Raw genomic sequence first — 19593 nt, forward strand, 5'->3', positions numbered from 1 at the left:
ATTTAAATTTGTTTATTTACTTTTACATTTACATTACATTTCGCAGAGAATCACTAATTAATCTAAAACGCATGTCTTTGGACTGAGGGAAAAACCTGGACTGAGGGAGAAAGACATAGAGCATATGGAAACTCCACACAGAAGGGTTCCCGGCTAGTGGCTTCAAACCCAGGATGTTCTTGCTGAGAGGCCAAGGAGTAACCTCCATGTTGTGCTTTGATAAGCTCCATCAAATTAACTAAATAGGGATCTAGCCTAAAACAAAAACACAACTTACCTTTAAAATACATTATAGTTGTGGTTATAGTCATTGTTGTAGGCAATAGCATTAAGCTACAGTTTGCATTAAAAAAGTACGCATATTTATGTTTTAAAGGGGTCTTTAAAAATGTTAAAAGGTACAAGCAATTTGCTGTCAGATTCATCAGTATTAGCATCAGAGATCAACTGTAGTCGGAGATTTTAGCATAAACCTAAGTGATGCTTAACATAAAGGTTTGTTTGTATATATTTAAACTACATTTATAGATTTTTTTTCATTTTTTGTTAAAACTTTGTTTGGCCATCATAAAAAAACATTCATTGAGTTTCTACTTTAATTGTGCGACGACTATTACAATTCGAGTTTCCAATAAAATAGCAGTTTAATATGTCAAACTGCGGAGGGCAGTGATGGGATGGGACTAAGTTATTACTAAGAAGAAGAAGAAGTCTGGAAATGCTCCGGGTAGACCATGCACATGACTCTAGTCGCTTGTAGCGGAGGAGGCTGTCAGAGGCATTTACTTCGCGGCTGGTGCTTTCAGGATTTACCCTATGCTTTTTCACTTGTTCTGTCATCGTCTGCATTTCTCAGCCACCGGATGTTAAAAATGGACCAGAATCCCGATCTTCCGACGACAGGTTTGTGACCTTTGTACGCTGTGTAAAAAAATTAATCAATAAAATAAAACTGTTGGCAGTCACTCAGCTCAATATAGCTGACTTCTCTTGACTTTATTCCCTTACCACTGCGATAATTTTAACCACGAACTTTATGTTCTTTCAACTCAGCATGGCCTAATCGCATTATTTATGTTTCTCCTCCCGTTTTCTCTTCAGAGATGTCAGATAACAACACAGATAACAACACCACAGCTGAATCAACAGATCCTCCTCAGAGGTTCACAAGGAAAGAGATTCTCACCTTAATATCAATGGCGTCTGTCAACTTTGGCTCTATGATTTGCTACTCAATATTGGGCCCATTTTTTCCCACCGAGGTAAGCTCAAGGAAGCCAGCATCATAGGGTACAAATCACATGTTACAGCACAAGAGGTTAAAGGTTCAAGATATTAAAAGTTTTAAAACTTAGCTTATGAATGCAGCTTTTGACTGAAGAAATAAAACACGTTCTCTCATACATGCAAGTCATATATCTGCAAACAAATCTTTTCTTGCAGTAGGAAACGTATTTGTGCTCCCATGTAGTTGTACAGTTCACAGATTATGCTATTGTTTACCTTAAGAACTCAGTAATGTCTTCTGAAGGGAATGAATGAGTAGTCATGCGCTACCAACAGACATCCTCCCTGAAGGCCAGTGAAGACTGGCTCTTTTGTAATCAGCCGTTCAACTTAAGGTCTGTCAGGAGCTAGAAATGCAAATGTCTGAAGAGTGGCACAACAAGCTGGCTAGTTAAAAAGACATTTGTCACCTTAACATCATAATGCCTACTTTATCATATTTGATACATGTGCGGGGGGACATTTGATACATCATCAGTGTGATTTCTTTTCTTTTCCTCCTCAAAAAATCTAAAATAAATTACACAATACAGTTTTAAGCAATAAATTAAATGCATTAAATAAATAAAAATACCAGATGTAGCAAATGTAATAAAAATTTAAACTCAAATATGTTACGTATTTAATTTGTCAGGAGGTTCAATAAACGCTCGATTGTTTAAAAAAAAAGTTGAATTTCATGTCAGGGTTATTCATATATTTATAGTTTATACGTTATTTTTGAGATTCACTTTTCATTATCCTTGTTGTTTTTGTTGCTGTTATGTAAATCCCCTAATTTTATCTGTTGTCCTGTTTTGATATTTAGGCAGTGAAGAAAGGAGCCAGTCAGACTGTAGTTGGCCTCATATTTGGGTGTTATGCTGTCTCCAATCTAATTGGTTCATTGGTACTGGGAAAATATGTAAGTATAGTGTTTGATTTCATGCCATATGCATGGCAATTTGGAGCACAGGTGTAACCAGAGAGTCTGTAACAGTGCAGCTGACCCATTCTTTGTGTATCAGATTGTCCAGATTGGTGCAAAGTTCATGCTTATTGCAGGACTTTTTGTATCTTCGTGCTGCACTATTATATTTGGGTAAGTGATCTGTGTTTCGTATTATGATAATATTATGCTAAAAATAATAACTATGACAAAGATGAAGCTGGAAAAAACATTTTCTCGTTATTATTTCTCACAGATGTTTATTAATGTAACAAACAATATTTTTTGTGCTGAATGAACAGAATGAAAACACATTAGCCACAATGTTTTAGTACAGAGTTGTGTATTTAGTGTTATCCCCATATACATGTTGGGCTGCTGTAAATATTCATCACTGTAACAAGTTTTTATTAATCCACAGGAGAAAATAGATCCAAACTTGTGTAGGCAAATTTTCTAAAAACTACTGTGCCACGCCGCTTAAGAAGGAGTCCAGGAATTCACCGATAATTAAAGTACACAGTTATAATCCAGTATAGCAGCTCTCAAGCAGGCAGATTGTGGACCCAAATCTAAGACTCAGGAAGCAAGGCATAACAAACTAAGACAAACTGTGACAATATAACAAAGTTCAAGGGGAAAGATAATGACATAAGATAGCAAGGGGAGAAGTAACAGGTGGAAAGAGAGATTTAATCACCAATCACCAACAATAATCACCAAAATAAAACAAGGAAAGAGATATAACTGAATCGGGAGAAAATAAAAACAAATACAGAAATAAGATCGGAGGAACGGAATCAAAAGTGGATTAAGCTAAGAACCAAGGGCATATAATAACAATATAAGGAACATCAGGAAATAAATAGGACAAAAACAAAAACAAAGAAAATAACAATGTGACTAGAAAGCTAGAATACAGTAAAAATAGCAAGAATACAGAACCCTAATCCAAATATAGCCCAAAATACAAAATGAGAAAAACCGTAAAGTGAAAAACTAAAAACTACGAGTTTAAGACCCAGAGACCATGGCACAATCACCTTTGTTTCAGATCACACGCAGTTCCTCTGAGCTTCTTTATTTCATCTGCATTTCCTTTAATCTTGGCTGGCTCTTGTCTTCTTTGCAGATTTCTTGATCGGGCTCCTGCAGGACCTATATTCATCAGTCTGTGCTTTATTGTGAGGTCGCTTGATGCTGTCGGCTTTGGAGCTGCTATGACATCTGCTTTCGCCATGACTGCAAAAATATTCCCAAACAATGTGGCAACTGTTCTGGTGAGGGTGGACAAACTTGTCAGACTGGCAGGCTGTTTAGACATTAGAATTACGAGAAAACAGAACGACCGTTATAGGTTTAAGTTGTTATGTATCTCTCACAAAACAACTGGCTCTTGGCTATGATGTAAGAAATTCCCACAGCATAGTAATCTGGGTCACTACTGTTTTAGGGTAGTTTGGAGATTTTCACAGGACTCGGCCTTATCCTGGGACCACCACTGGGAGGGTGGCTCTACCAGTCTTTTGGTTACGAAGTCCCTTTTTTAAGTCTTGGATGCTTGCTGTTGATTATGGTTCCTTTCAACATTTACGTCCTGCCGTCCATTGGTATGTAAAACATAAGATTTGGGTGTATTATTTGTCCATTTGAAAATTGCCATTTTGTGTTTTTTCATTTTTCTCACATTATAACTGAGCCGTATTTTGTGCTTCCCTCCTCTCAGAGGCAGTCCCATCGAAGGATTCATTCTTTCGACTACTCACCCACGTGAAAACAATCCTGGTTTGCTACGTGGTATTCACTCTGAGTGCAGGTCTGGGCTTTTTGGATGCCACTTTGTCACTGTTTGCTATTAACAGGGTAATGATATCCTTTATAATCAAATTAGCTTACGTTTGGTAGAATTTTATGTGGATTGCATGAACAACTTTTTTTCCTATCCATCATCCTTAGTTCGGTCTCTCAAATGGCTACGTGGGACTAATAATGCTTGGTTTATCTTTACCATATTGTCTGGCATCACCGCTGATTGGGTATTTCACAGATAAATATCCTGTATGTATCCAAGCAATCAAAATGATAAAATATAAATGAATATGTTGATTTTGAAATTAAATTTGATCTTGTGCACCAGGCCACTAGGATGGCGGTCTTGGTGACAGGTGGAATCGCTGCTACAATTGGCTTCTGTCTTCTTGGTCCCGCCCCTTTTCTTCACATCCAGAGGTTAGTGTGGGATTCAGGTAAAACTAACACTTCTGTATTTAAAAATGATGGACATTTTAAGAAAGATGTGTATCCCATTCTGAGCCAAGAGTCATATCAGAGGAGAGATTGGAGTAGATTTTCCCAATCTCATTTTTACAGTAATGTAAACAGTCGCACCTGCCAGGAAACAGTCCCACTCTGAATAAAAATGTGATCTTACCATTTGAAGGTGTTTTAAACCTGCACTCTTTGTAATGGCCAGCAATAATATGTGGTTAAATATCCTCAACCAGACACTTCTGGTTGCCATCAACATGCTTCTGGGATCATTTTAGTTGCATTCTTGACCAGTTTATAGCGTTGAACTGGTTGGTTTCCTGGTATGGATCTGGCTTTCAGTTGTAGTCAACAAATGTTCAATAGGGTTGAGCTTAGGGCTTTAAAAAAGCTTAATGTTAGCTTCTTTATCTATTCCAAAACCAGTTTAGCATCATTGTCCTGCTGGAACACACAATTGTGTCCAAGTTTCAACGATACAGCTGTTGATTTGAATTAATGAATGAATTTGGAGGCACACTTATTAAAATAGCATATGTACATAATTGGCTCTGTGTAAATGAGGAAAAAACCTAAATAAATCCAAACGTGTACACCCAATTTATATTTTTTCAAAGTCATAAATATATATCTATACTATATATATCTATAGATATAAATATCTATACTGTACCATCATTCTGCCCTGGAAAAAGATAGTTAAAAGCCCTAAATTGCCATGACATTCATGCCCTTCAGTGTGGTTAAACGTCAAATCCCAATGTAAATCTTTACTTTGCAGTCATATGTTCATAAGACTTCATAGTATCTTACACCATTTCTTCTTTTTTTCTTCTTCTTTTGGCTGCTTCTTTTAGGGTTCACCACAGCAAATCGTCTGCTTCCATTTCAGCCTATCCGTAACATCTTCCTCTGTCACACCAGTCCTCCTGCAGTACACCCATGAACCTCTTCAGTGGTTTTCTTCCTTTCCTCCTGCCTGGCAGCTTTATTTTTAACATCCTTTGTCCAGTTTATCCACTATTCCTTTCACTATTTCTGTCACAAATCACCCCTGAAACTCATCTCCACCCACTCCCTCCTGACTGCATTCTTTTCTTCGCCTCTCTTGTGCACTGTGTTCCTTTCGATGATTAAGCCCAGATATTTAAACTTTATACCACTACTAGGGAGGTATTCAGTGGGACATATTGACAGCTTATACACTATTTCATCTCTTTGCCTTAAAAAGTCTAACTTCTGTATCTTTTTCTGTATTTCTGTTTTGATTTAGTCACCTGTGGTTGCTGGTCGTCATGCTTGGTCTAATTGGGTTTTCTCTGGGTATGAGTGCAATCCCCACGTTCCCTGAGATCATCACATGTGCATAGTGAGTTGCTTCACATAATGCTCAACATTCATGAGCTGTATATTGTTTTGGGGTTTTTCTTCTTTTCATAAATACGGATGGATGAAACAAATGTTCTGCAAATTTTGTTTTTCCTCATAGTGAAATAGGATTTGAAGAGGGGCTAAGTACACTTGGAATGGTGTCTGGGTTATTTGGTGCAGTGTGGTGCACTGGGTGAGTCCCTAATATATTTGTTTCCCGGCATTTTTCTTTTTAGCGCCTTGATGTTGGTTCTAATTTTGTGCTCGTTTTTAAGGATGTTTTATGGCCCCATTGTGGGAGGAATTATTGTTCAACATCTCAGCTTTGAATGGGCTGCTACAGTTCAAGGAGCGTTGGCATTTTTGGGTGTAAGTATCAGTGACTGCAGCGTTTAGATATTTTATGTCAATACAATGTTAATGATCACTCTGTCCTCAGGCATTTCTCATCTTCATGTACTCTGTCTGTCAACGGACAAAACGACAAAGGTAGGCCTAAACTTTAAGTTAACATAATAATATTTGTCATTTCAACCACATAGAAAACTTTTTTTAACCTTTGTGCTGTCTGCAGCAACAAAAACATGGTAACTCTTTTTTTAACGTTTAAATTTAAGGGTCCAAGAAAACAGCCAACAAGCAGATGAAAGAACCCCTCTCCTATGATCCTGTGCTCCAGCTCCAAGTTAAACATCTTATCAGCCATTTTTTGTTATCAGGCTGATATTGTATTAATGTTGTGAGTCCTTTGGTTATTTATATGTGGTTCTAGGGCATGCGTTGTAGTAGGAACTACCAAACAGGTATTTTAAGTACTTTTGCAGGTATTTATAACTCTATAGCCTGCTTCTTATCAATGCAGTAACACTGTGTAATGTAAAATGGAGTGGGTCCAAAAATAATTTGGGGAGCAACACGGATATTAAAAATGAAACCAGAAGTTCACTACACGAACCCAGCTTGATCGTGATCTAAGTTAGAGCCCTGTGCAGGTAGGAATCCACAGACACAGACTCCTGCCAAAGTATTTAAAACTGCCTGATAATAGTTTCTTCAACATTGCCACGATGACTCACACACAATGACACCAGCCACTTGGTTAGTAAGAGTGAGTTTTATAAACAGTGGTTTAATTGTAAAGCAGTGCAAGTGTACTGATTTAAGGTGGTGCATCTGAATGTAAGTGTTTCATATGGGTGTGTGAGTATGACTTTATTTACTATACTAAAACAGTGCAATTTACCTAATAATCACAAACTATTGCCGACCACAATTGTGCCTTTTGTAGAGATATTCATAGGATTTCTACATCAACATAATATCAACCAATATCAACATCTGATTACCTCATTCATAGAAATGTGAAGAAAACCATGTGATATAAGGATATCTTTGCTCATAATGAACCTTTCATACTGTACTAATTCTTCAAACAGGGAATTTATTGCAGATTTCACTGCAGTTAGAAATGTTGAATGTTTTGCCTTCTTTTCTGCCTGCATTATAGATTTATTTAACACTGATATTGAGATTTTTTTTCACTCACTGACAATTTAAGGGACTGCAAAGACTGATTATGAATAAAAAATGGAAATAAAACTATAAATTAATTGTTTTTGTTTTTGTTGTAGAGAAATGAATATATATATAAATTCTAGCTCTCTTACAGGGTATTCAAGTAGAATTACAATATGACATAAGTTTTCTTACATGGATAAGTTATTCAAAAAAACTAAATTACAAAAAATATGCTCATCAACTTTACATAATTACAATAATTTTGTTTTTCCCAATTCAGCTTTTTAACTTTTCAGTACTAAAAATATATCACAGTAATAATAATATCACAGCAGCACCACGGTGAATGGTCAATTCATCAGAGACATAAAGAGAAACAACCTATGAATGGAACAGAAAGGTAGGACAGTTGAATAAGTGTGAAATAAGGCTGCGGCTGAGCTTTAAATTACACTGGATGCTTACTACTTGCTGAACAGGGGCAGAATCTGTTTCCACGTGGATCCCTGAAGAGTCTGACAAGGAAAAAAGGACATTATTTAATTCTTGTAGCAGCAATTTTAGAGAGCAGACACCACTGCAATCCTTGCGTATCTTAGCAACATTAAAATTAATTGGAAACATTACAAAATCTTGCCGTCTGTAGCCTAAAAAACGAAGCACCTTTTAGAAGATAACCAACAGGACTGAACCCACCTAAAAGTATAAGAAAAAACATCAAGAATTGACACTGCAGTAATATTTTATTACAATTGCCAGGAGTCCATCTGTGTTTCTGTTCATAGCATACATGCTGCACAGTGCTGAAAGGACTTGGCTCATGTTGTACGTGGCGCAGTTAAAATCTTCATAACTTTTTGCATTCATTAAACGACTCGGCTTTTCTCCCATTTCCCAATATGCTTGATTAATGCGAAATAAAGCGTATTCTGCCTTTCTGTTGTACAGTACATTCAACTTATATTTAACTTTAACAATTTTATTCAACGTAACTCCGTCTTCTGTATGGGAATGTACTGCCTCAAGTGCCTTTAATTTGGCTTCTAACGTAATGATATTCTTGTTAGCTGCCTTCTTTTTAAAGGAAGCGTAAGAAATTGTCCTCCCCCTTAAGTATGCCTTCATAGCATCCCACCAAGTAGCCAATGTAGTGTCCTCTCGATTATTTGTCTGTTTGTAAAATTGTATTTCATCTCTTATCAATTTAATAAACCCAGAGTCTTTAATTAAGGACACATTTAAATGCCATCTGCGGCTTTGAGGAATCTGTCAAATATTTCCAAGACATAGAAAAATTGGCACATGGTCCGAGAATACTATATTACCAATACTTGAATCTATAGAGTTACTCACTAAGGCTTCAGAAATAAGAAAGTAGTCGATTCTAGTATAAACATTATGAGGCGGAGAGTAAAAGGAATATTCCCTGCCTTCTGGATGCATTGTCCGCCAAATATCATTCAGACCTAAATCTGAGGTCATCTGCCTTATGGCAACTACAGATTTACTCTCTGTGCCTCTCCTAGGAAGTGATCTATCTAGGTCTTGATCCAGTATTTGATTAAAATCTCCTCCTACCACTATTTGTGCACCTTCTAATTCCAAAAGATACTGTGACAGGTTTTGAAAAAAGGCGAGTATGTCTGCATTAGGTGCATAGATATTACATGAAATTATTGGTGTGTCTAGTAGTTGTCCATAAACCAATATAAATCTACCTTCCTTATCTGTTATTACTTTTGTTTCAGTAAAGCTAACTGCTTTATGAATCAGAACCGACACTCCTCTACTTTTACCAGTTCCAGGACTGGAAAAGACTTTACCTACCCAGGAACATTTAAGTTTTAAGGCTTCTGACTTACACATGTGCATTTCTTGAATAAAGGCTATATCAACTCTTGATAACTTTAGATATGTTAATATTTTCTTCCTCTTAATCCCGTTATTCAACCCCTTAAAATTCCAGCTGGCTATTTTGAAATCTGTCTGTCTATCCATGTTATATGTTGTCTCCTTGACCTGGAGACAACATATAAGATGACACCGCCATAGACCTCAACCAGCAGGCTTTGTGTTACCTGTTTCTTTATACAGGAGCATGTAGGGGTGGACTGCCTTTTTATTTGATTACCCTTTTCTCATGTTTTTCTTAGTTAGGGACATTTTGGGGACATTATACTCTTACTTGTTAAACACATGCTCCCATCCACTCTCTTGGTCCAGAAGCTCCATAATCCAAGTGTCCCAACTCAGGTCTGATAGCATTTTTTCAGTGGTGTTTTTAACCTCTTGGGAACTTTCACTACATTCCTTACTTGATGCAGAAAGAAGAAATGAGTCAGGGATGCATAGCAAGCACAACAAGACACCAGCAGCCCAGACCTTTCACCAACTGAAGACATTTGCAGCACCATAAAACATGACAGAGAAGAGCTGGGACTATGCGAAAGGGTGAAGTGCTGCAGTAAAGTTGCAATGGTCCTATCTTTTATACAGTCTATGGTTCACTCTATTAAGATGTGATTATTTCCAAGGTCCATTTAGTTTTAGTTAACCAGAAGTTAAAACGAGATGGTGAAAAACATTTTTAGTTAATGTTACGACTGTTGTCATAATGTTGTCTCATATGTAAATCTGAGTGTGCAGGTGCCTTTCCGTGATTGGTGCATCCATGGGACGGCCCATACAGATTGGCTAATGACCTGGAGACAACATATAAGATGACACCGCCATGGACCTCGACTGGCAGGCTTTGTGTTACCTGTTTCTTTATACAGGAGCATGTAGGGGTGGACTGCCTTTTTATTTGATTACCCTTTTCTCATGTTTTTCTTAGTTAGGGAGATAAGACATTGTCATTTGGTTTTATTCTTTTCATAAATAAGTTTTGTATATCCTTTAGATACGGTCCCTTTTGTTTGTTGTTTTGGGGTCCACCCCGAAGCTATAGTTCGCTCCTTTCCTTTGTTAGAATTCAATCACTGTGAAAAAAAATCACCATCAAAATTGTACTGGTTGTGTGATGTGCTGCTTGGGGTCAGACAGGGGTGGATCACCCTTATATTAGAAAGGCCATAACACTAACTAAAATGAAAATGAAAACTAGACTTATAACTGGCTGGTGTCCTTACCAGTGACCTTGGGTCTGAACTGTAGGCTCCTCTTTCCAGGTGTTCGTACTGCCTGAGTGGGACCAAGATATGCTGTCTTGCCTCTTTTGGGTTTTCTGCATGTTTCTGGCTCTACATGCAAGTATCCACTTCTTGACGTTCGTTGTTGGTTGCAACCACTTGAGGTTTTGGGCTCATTTGGGTTCTCAACACTGGGTGACTTTGATGGGAGTGAAAGCATCCTCACAACATAAATCACCACACTACCTGCTTTTGTTTCAGATTTTTTTTTATCCTTGTTAACATGTTTGGGTACTGGGTTTACCTGTAATGCATTTTGTGCTCCAAAAGCTGTTATTTTGTGCAGCTGTGCTCCAAAAGCTGAGGGCATGACCTTTTTTATCATTAGATTGTGCCACACCAGCACCTGAGAGAAAAGCTTTGAGTTTGATTTTGTGTTTGTGTTTTGCAGGCACTCAGGAGAATAAGTCATGATGTTTCTTGTGTTTGTCATGTTAGTATCTCAGTGCTTGTCAATCACCAGTCAACAGTGTCACCACTGTGAACAACATCCTTCGACTGTTCGAGCCAAAACCTTCGAGAAGTCCCTGCAGCCGCTTCAAAACTCATCACTGAGCTCGATCTCTCTTTTAACACGCTGGAGACAACAATGAAAGATGACTTTCTTTCATATGCTGCTTTGAGGGCTTTGTTCGTGAATAACAACAGAATCAAAACCATCCATGAAGAGACATTTCACCCGCTGATTAATTTGGAGAAACTGGACTTCCACAAACCAGTTGGAGACTTTGTCTTCTGGATGGTTTCAGAACCTGATTTCTCTCCACTATTTCAATCTTTTGGGAAACAAATATACAACACTGGGTCCGGGAAACCTTTTCCTGCCACTGAGGAGCTTGAAGACCCTCTATTTTTGAGGAGCTTTCCTTCAGTCTGTCAGTGAAAGGGATTTTGTTGAACCTTGAAACTGCCGTGACCCTGTCCAAAGACCAGCTGGCCACCTGGCCGGGTCAGTCATGGATATTCACAAATACCCCATAGTACTGGTGGAAAAGAAATATCGAGGGAAAATCCATGTTCAGACCATGTTCAGTGTGTCGTGACACTTGCACGATGGAAGAACACACCCACTTGTTGGTGCCAGAAGAGCCACTGAGAAATTATTGTTTTAGCTGGCTCATTACAAGTCGATGGCTGGTCACCTGGAATAGGATAAAACTCTGGAGCGAATAATTGCCTGATTTTACTGGCCAGGAAACTGTTTAAGACTTAGAGCTTTTTATTGTCATTGTGCAGTTTCTTGCACAGTGAAATTGGGTAAGTGGAGAGCATAGAGCCGCTGTATCTGTGCGCACCACCATCTTGCATTTTTTGCATGTTTGGATATGCGCCGATGGTGTGCGTCCAGTGGTGTCAGCTGGTGAACCAGCTGGTCATTCAAAAAGCACCTTTATGCCCCTCACCATTAATGGAGGTCCCATTTGAGCGCTTTGGCATGGACCTCATTTTATCGATGAGAAAAAGAAAGTCTTTAGTTCAGCTGTTGTTAACTGATCTTGACTTTGTTAATTAAACATTGCAAACCTACCTTCAGTGTGTCCTGTACATGAGGCCATTTAGTACACCACAGCACGGTGAGTTTTTTTGAGCTGATGAAGTTCAGCCAAAACAGGAAACTTGCAGCAGGAGACAGTAACTTGTTAAAATGTTATAAAAGGTACAATTAAAGATTTTCACTCTACAGGGTTGTCAATGATCCAAGGATAAATGTCTAATTTGGTCAACATTTTATAAGCCATTTCTGGAGAGACTGCAGTGGAAATGTTGTCACTTTTGGACTTTGCTACCTGCAGCTAAACATTTGCAGCTAAATCATTTATTTAAAAGCAGAAGCTGCAACTGATCGAGGGAATATTTGTCTGAAAACTTAAACTGAACTCCAAGGGTACCATTGCTCCAGCTTACCATCTTTACCTGAGTGAATCAGTTTGTTGAACAATCTAAATGATTCAGAAACTTCTGTGACATCAACTTAACTAAGGCTCATTACAAATTTCACAAAACACTGCTGAATACTTTTAATATTTTTTTATTAGTTATTTTTGTTTTTGTTGTTATTTTGATTTTAATCAAACAAAATAAAATAAAGAATTAAATCATTTCTTTGTTTTTTTTAATTTTATTTATTTTACAAATAAATTAATAATAACAACAAATTAGTGCTGTCAGCGTAAACGTCATTGGCTAAAATGATGTTAACACTGACAGCACTAATTTGTTGTTTCCAGAGAGCAAGCCAAACACTGGTCCAGAAAAGGACGATCTCTAGTAGTGCTGCACTACTAGTAGATTTTGTTTTAACCTCCTAGGACCTGGTGTCCACATATGTAGACATAACATTTTGGGTTGTCTAGACCAAAATATAAAATTTTGCTCTTCAAAAACCTGATATCCACTTATGAGGGAGGACATTACACTGCCACTGTTCAATCGAAATTTAAAATGAATGTCCTCATATGTGGATCTCATTCTTTTGAGAAACAAAAAAAAGATAGTCCGAATCTGATGTCTTTGTTTTTACATTCATCAGGTCCCAATCAACCCAAATGGCACAGAGAAATTAAAAATGCATGCCATGAAAGTTCAGGTCTTAGGAGGTTAAAAATGTCCCTGCTGATGAGACCAGTGAATGTGGGGCGACGGTGGCAAGAAAAAACTCCCTCCTGGAGGAAGAAATCTTGGGAGGACCAGGCTCTCTGGGAGGACCCTTCCTCCTGAGGGCAATACTTACCTATACTTGTCCTCCAGTGTGCGATGGTGGGCTGGGACGACTGCTTTTCCTTCTCAGCATGATGATGACCTTAACTTCCTTCCTTCCTTCCATTTCCTGTTTCAGAACTGAGAACGAAGACAAAACTGGTTAACAAGGTAACAGGACATTTAAAAATTCTCTCACTTCAGGATGAGATGCTGTGTCTTCTTACGTTTCTCTTGTAAAACAGGATGTAGGCCGATTGCTGCTGTTCCTCACAAACTGCAGATCCAGTTGTGTGGAGCACCTGTGCGTCATTATAGGTGAGCCAGCGATCTGATGTAGAGTGCTGACTCTCCTCAGGATGGACAGAACTACAGATGTAGTGTCCTGAAATCACATTAAGACAAATGAATCCAACTTCTGGAAGTCAACTGATTCAAGCAAACAGTGATTTTGACTTAGTGCTTCTTAGAACATCAAAAGCTTTTGTGTGTGAGTCCTTCACTGAAAAGTAGCAAGTTTTCATTTTCTGTTTGTCACAAGTCTGTTGTTTTACCTGACTCTGTGCCTCCATAATGACTGATGCTGCTGACAAGACTATAACAGCCACCACCCTGAGAAGGAACAAATCCAAAGAGTGTTAGTTTCATAAAGTCTCACATCAGTGCCATAATTAAGCTGATTTGCTGAGGCTACGTCCACACTCGTTTTCTCTCCACTTTGACCTCCCGTCCACACTGAGACGGCGTTTTCCTCAAGGAAAAACACAGCATCTTGAAAACGCTCTCGAAAACGCATACATTTCAAAACGGAGTTGTCCCGTCGCAGTGTGGACACTCGAAAACGCAGACTTTCTAAAACGATGACGCATTTTAGTCATGTGATGCAGTCATGTGAGCAATTAAACAAAGATAAACTGAGTGCATTATACAGCAGTTGTTTTGATTGCTCTCAACTTTGACAGCCCTAAAAAAGATTAATATCAGTTTGTACATGCTCCGGATAGCTTTTCTTCAAATTCTGTAATTCTCACTCACTTTTGCGCATGCGCAGGACTGGAACGTAAGCGTTTTCGGCCGTTTCAATGCAGACGCACAATTATTTGAAAATGACTGAAAACGCTAGTGTGGACACGGAGTTTTCAAATCTATCCGGGCTAGTGTGGACGTAGCCTGAGACGTTCTGCAGTCTGTTTTTACCTGATTGGATGACACCACCAAGTCCCTCTGCAGCCTGACGGGGTCATCCACCTTCTTAATGTTGTAGGTTTGTGTAAAGCCAAACCTCTTCAGATGCAAGATCAGGACTCTGGCAGAAAAGAAAAAAAAAACACAAACAAGGTAGAAAATAAGAAGAATGAGTGTCAAACACAAACAGAAGATGGGAGAAAACGACTGCTCAAATATTGTCTCGAAAAACTCTGATATTTGATGCGCCACAGTTTGGAAACCTGGTCAGTCGATCAAATCTGATGTGACCTTACTCACCTTGGCAGTGTATCAAAAGACGACTTCAGTTCTGAGGCCGTCCCTCCACAATCACAGCGAAATTCTATTTCTTGTTCCTGAACAACAGCACAGAGAAAACAGGCTTTATGGTAGAAAGAAATCTCAACATATGCACACACACATACACACAAACACTAACAAAAAAGGTGTGTTAAGATCGCTGACACTACAACTCTATTGGAATTTGTGATCTTACCTTCAAGTATGTCTCTAACATGTTTATAATAGACCTCTCTGGAACAAGGTCAAGAGACAAGCTGGTGAATTCCTCTTGCTGTGTTGATTGGTGACCGCAGCTACACATTTCAGGAGTAACGTAGTTAAAGTAAAGATCAGGTACGTGGAAAAGAGGTATATGAAAATATTGCAACCAGCTCTGCGTTTCTGAAAGACAGGCTTACCTCTTGCATGTCCTCATGTTTTCCATTTTAAAAATGTGATGTTCTTCTACTGGGCAGGTATAACTTTGGCCCAGGAGAGCTGCGTTCCTCTCCAGGTGAGGTGTGAGCCTTTTGACCTCATTGAGGAACAATGTTAGGAATTCATGAGCGTCCTGAAAGAAAAGCAGAGAGATTTAAAACAGTACATCAAAATCAGAAGGTAAAGCAAAAAACGAAATGTCCAAATAGCTGACGCACTTTCTGTGCACTGCCGGTGTATTCAGGAGCTTGACTGCTGAATGCCTTCTTAAAAGCTCTTAGGTGGTGAGCTTTAAGGCCATAATCTGTTGACTCGTGACAGTCCCTGACATCAATAAGCCTTCTGTAGAAAGGAAGGGTAAACAGACATTTCTGCTGTTAGATCTCTTTGTTCTTCAGGTTTTTGAAGAAAGTAGAAGGTTGACGTAGCACACCTTAAGAGCTGAGCTTCTGGATCTGTGCTCCACAAAACCCCCTGACGTCTGATGTCTCTTATGAACTCCTCAATGTTGAGGAGGCTCTGCAGGCAGGAGTTCATGTAGCAGGTGTTTCCGATGTTTGGAAACCTGACACACACGCGCAACGTTTACAGTATCAGTGTAAAATAATTCATTTTCTCCACTTTGACAAAGTGAGCTTTGGTCTTTGTGCACCACGTGTACTCACCCGAAGCGGTCTATAGTCCCAGTTTGACTTTCTATTTTTTTCCCACCGCATGCTACACTGCTCCAAAAAGGTAAAAACACAAACACAAAATTAGGAAAGATGTCAAGATTCTGAGCAGTGTATGTGCATGTATGCATGAGCTTTGAAGTTGAAACATTTTGGAGGACGTCCAAAAGTAGTAAAAAAGATGTAAATACACAAGGTGGAAGAAAAATGCCAATAAAAGGGAAATAAAACAGCTCCAACTAAACCACTGCTATAAATATCTCCAGCAGCATTAAAGAGTGGCGCATTTCTTTACCTCTGATGAGACGTAGAAGGAATTTCCTTCTCTGCCACATTTTGTTTGTGTAATTTCTGTTTAGAAACAAGAAAAGCAACATCAGTAATGGCATAAAACAAACATACCAAGGGAGTCTCTCCATGAAAAGTGTCCAGTTAGAAAATTTGGTATTATTTCATATTATTTATCACTTTAGTGAGCTGTCAGCTCATGAAGCAGATATATAGGAATATCTTTAAATAAAATAAAAACAATTTATTCATGCTTTAAATTGAGTTTTAAAGTTTGTCCTATGAAATACAAAATCCTTCATTTGGTTCTGATCAAAATTCAGTTTTTACAGAAATCATCCATCAAGCTTCATTAAAAGATTCAAAAATGCTTATTTACCATAAAAAATATTTAGAGAAACATCCTGCAAGTCTCTTCAAACTTACCTTTCTGTGAAAAAAAAAAAACGTTTAAACATCTTTGAACTTAATTTGAGGACATAGATGTGCTAAATTGCTCTTAATTCTTCGCATTTAACTGTGATGAGTAAATGCTTGATGACAGTGACTCTTTCCATAAAACATACCTTCCAGAATTTAAAAAGAAACCAGCGACACTTTTTTTGTGTCTTCACAGTGTTGCTCTCTGCCTCTGCATCGCTGTCAGTTTGCTGCAGAGGACGAACAAACATAAGTTTATTAAAAACAGTAAAGTCACTTTAAATTAACAAGTGCAATTTAAAGAGAATGTGCATTTCATATGTTTTGTGTAAAAGCAAACCGAGGAACAGCAGAGGTGTCTCCATTTTCTCTTCTTCTTTTGACCATTTTCAGCAACACAAGCATCCGGGATGCTGATGAGGACAAAAGTGTAAATGTTATTTTTCAAAGTGGAAATTTTTAACAAGGAGTACATGCTGAGATTGCAGATAAAAATTAATAACTGTAATGGAACAAAATCATGTATTTTGTACATTTACACTCTACATTTTCAAACGCTAATCTCTGAATCAATATAAATTATAGACAAGACTAGAAGTAGTAAAAAAGATGAAAATACAAAACACCAATAAAAGGGAAATAAAACAGCTCCAACTCAACCACTGCTATAAATATCTCCAGCAGCATTAAAGAGTGGCGCATTTCTTTACCTCTGATGAGACGTAGAAGGAATTTCCTTCTCTGCCACGTTTTGTTTGTGCGATTTCTGTTTAGAAACAAGAAAACCAACATCAGTAATGGCATAAAACAAAGTATATGGTAAGAAAATACAATATCCTTCATTTGGATTCAAAATTCAGTTTTTACAGAAATCATCCAAGAAGCTTCCTTAAAAGTTTCAAAAATGCTTATTTACCATAAGAAAATATTCAGAGAAATGTGCTGAGAGTCTCTTCAAACTTACCTTTCTGTGAAAAAGAAGTTTAAACATCTTTGGACTTGATGAGATCAGAGCGAAAATCTCCTCAGCTTTGCAAAAGTTCAACTGAAAACAAGCAGTCAAAGGTTGTATATTTATAAACTTTCAGCATAGAACGTTCATACCCTGAACAGCAAACATCAGCATTATGATGTATGGGACTAATTTGCATATTTTGGAATGTATGCTCATTTGAACTGTATGGCACTCGTCTCCAAGCAACTGCTACAAAATACAGGTCAAGTCAAGTGGCTTTTATTGTCATTTTAACCACGTGCAGAGGTACTGTACAGAGTGAAATGAGACAGCGTTCCTCCGAGACCCTGGTGCTATATATGACATATACGGACAAACCCAGGACTACATAAAGTGCAGTGTGCATAAATTGCAAAAATAAACAAGACAAAACAGTGCAAAACTAGACAGAACAGGACGATACAGACACAAGACAATGGAAATGTGCAAAATGCTGCAAAAGTAACTTGGTGTCTGTATGTATGTGTATGAGTGTGAGATACTGCAGATAAGTGCTTGGTAGTGGCGTGTGTGAAGGTGTGCGTGTGCCAGTGCAGTCACGAGTGTTCAGGGGTCTGATGGCTTGTGGGAAGAAACTTTTCCGTAGTATGGTAGTGAAGGCCCGGATGTTCTGGGACCTCTTTCCAGAAGGCAGCAGGGTGAAGAGTGTGTTTGAAGGCTGTGTGGGGTCCTCCAGCAAGCGGGTGTTATAAGGAGGGGAGAGGGACTCCAATGATCTTCTCAGCTGCTCTCACAATCCGTTGTAGGGTACTGCGATCTAATACGCTGCAGTTACCATACCAGACAGTGATGCAGCTACTTAGGATGCTCTTGTTAGTCCCACTGTAAAAGGTGGTGAGAATGGATGGTGGGAGATGGGCTTTCCTCAGCTTCTGCTTGAAGTAGAGACGCTGCTGGGCCTTCTTGGTTATGGAGCTGGTGTTGAGGGAGCAGGAGAGGTTCTCCGCCAGGTGGACACCAAGAAATCTGGTGCTCTTGACGACCTCCACAGAGGATCCATTCATGTTAAATGGGCAGTGATCCCACTGTGCTCTGCTGAAGTCAACAATCTCTTTTGTTTTGTCCACGTTCAGAGACAGGTTGTTGACTCTACACCTCTACAGATGGCCCGCAGTGCAACCCTTCAGCTTCCTAGGAGATTCACCTATATACAAATTTAAAGACCTAGGAGACTTACTTCTCGTCACGGAGTTGTAGCATTCACAAGATTTTCAGAAAACTTGAACTCAAGGTCAAGGTCACTGATATTCAAACTGACCCCAGAACTTTAGTAGATGCACCAATGGTATCAATTCAAAATCCTACGCTTCTCGTTCTTGAATTACTGTCTTGACCAAGCTGAGTATACAATTATGAACCAATCATTTTCCATTTTTATTTCACTATCTGTAACTAAGACAAATAAACAGTATTTGGGACACAAGTCACTATTAAAGTGGTTAGTGAGACTCCACATCTGATAACAGTATAACACACTGCTTATTTATGTAAAATTGTCATCAATAAATGTGTTCAAAACAGAAGCTACACTGGCTTTAAAAGTTTTTGTTAACTCTGACTACCTGTCTGCTCTTACCAGTTTCTTTTGCTCTCTGCTGTCTTCATCCTCCATCCAACTCTACATTGTATTGTTAGGGATGACATGATGAAACTGAAGGGTGTCTGGGCACCGAAAAAAGAAAAAAAGAGAGAGACTGGATTAGGCTGCAGCTGGCGTTCCATTCTCTCACTTCAGGATGAGATGCTGTGTCTTCTTACGTTAATCTTGTAAAACAGGATGTAGGCTGAGTGCTGCTTTTCCTCACAAGCTGCAGATCCAGTTGTGTGCAGCACCTGTGCGTCATTATAGGTGAGCCAAGGATCTGATGTAGAGTGTGGACTCTCCTCGGGATGGACAGAATTACAGATGCAGCAGCTGTTTCCGATGTATGGAAACCTAACACACAAACAAAAGTTTACAGTATCAGTGTAAAATAATTCATTTTGTCCAGGTTGAGAAGGTGAACTTTGGTC

General features: G+C 38.6%; 2 protein-coding genes across 4 annotated transcripts; one reads left to right on the forward strand and one right to left on the reverse strand.

Annotated features, from left to right (window-relative positions):
- Positions 1–691: 691 nt before the first annotated feature.
- On the forward strand, positions 692–12662 carry LOC147306940 (MFS-type transporter SLC18B1-like). The gene is made up of 14 exons (XM_086275722.1): positions 692–903; positions 1102–1262; positions 2096–2191; positions 2295–2368; positions 3348–3495; positions 3669–3825; positions 3942–4078; positions 4172–4273; positions 4353–4444; positions 5757–5852; positions 5973–6047; positions 6130–6223; positions 6294–6343; positions 6472–12662. Exons 1-14 carry the CDS (start codon positions 735–737, stop codon positions 6518–6520), a joined length of 1500 nt encoding a protein of 499 aa, XP_086131848.1. The 5' UTR covers positions 692–734; the 3' UTR covers positions 6521–12662.
- An 8-nt stretch (positions 12663–12670) lies between these two features.
- On the reverse strand, positions 12671–19464 carry LOC147306941 (ubiquitin carboxyl-terminal hydrolase 37-like). 3 transcript variants are annotated; one of them, XM_086275725.1, is made up of 17 exons: positions 19339–19464; positions 19157–19242; positions 17530–17610; positions 17276–17331; positions 16906–16978; positions 16712–16795; positions 16153–16208; positions 15852–15911; positions 15620–15751; positions 15405–15528; positions 15168–15319; positions 14963–15062; positions 14746–14822; positions 14458–14566; positions 13815–13872; positions 13488–13645; positions 12671–13401 (listed from the first exon to the last, which is right to left on the reverse strand). In XM_086275725.1, the coding sequence occupies exons 2-17, from the start codon at positions 19190–19192 to the stop codon at positions 13396–13398; spliced, it is 1362 nt and encodes a 453-aa protein (XP_086131851.1). In that variant the 5' UTR covers positions 19193–19242; positions 19339–19464; the 3' UTR covers positions 12671–13395. The 3 variants fall into 3 exon arrangements, with proteins under 3 accessions (XP_086131851.1, XP_086131850.1, XP_086131849.1); XM_086275724.1 differs by lacking the exon at positions 12671–13401 and having other exon boundaries at positions 13461–13645; positions 15852–15908; XM_086275723.1 differs by lacking the exon at positions 12671–13401 and having other exon boundaries at positions 13461–13645.
- Positions 19465–19593: the final 129 nt, after the last annotated feature.

This window comes from Aulonocara sp. 'chitande type north' Nkhata Bay, linkage group LG19 (assembly GCF_057382095.1).
Source record: "Aulonocara sp. 'chitande type north' Nkhata Bay isolate Kocher_YH1m ecotype deep benthic linkage group LG19, A_spYH_male_GT1.1, whole genome shotgun sequence".
NCBI classification, from domain to species: domain Eukaryota; kingdom Metazoa; phylum Chordata; class Actinopteri; order Cichliformes; family Cichlidae; genus Aulonocara; species Aulonocara sp. 'chitande type north' Nkhata Bay.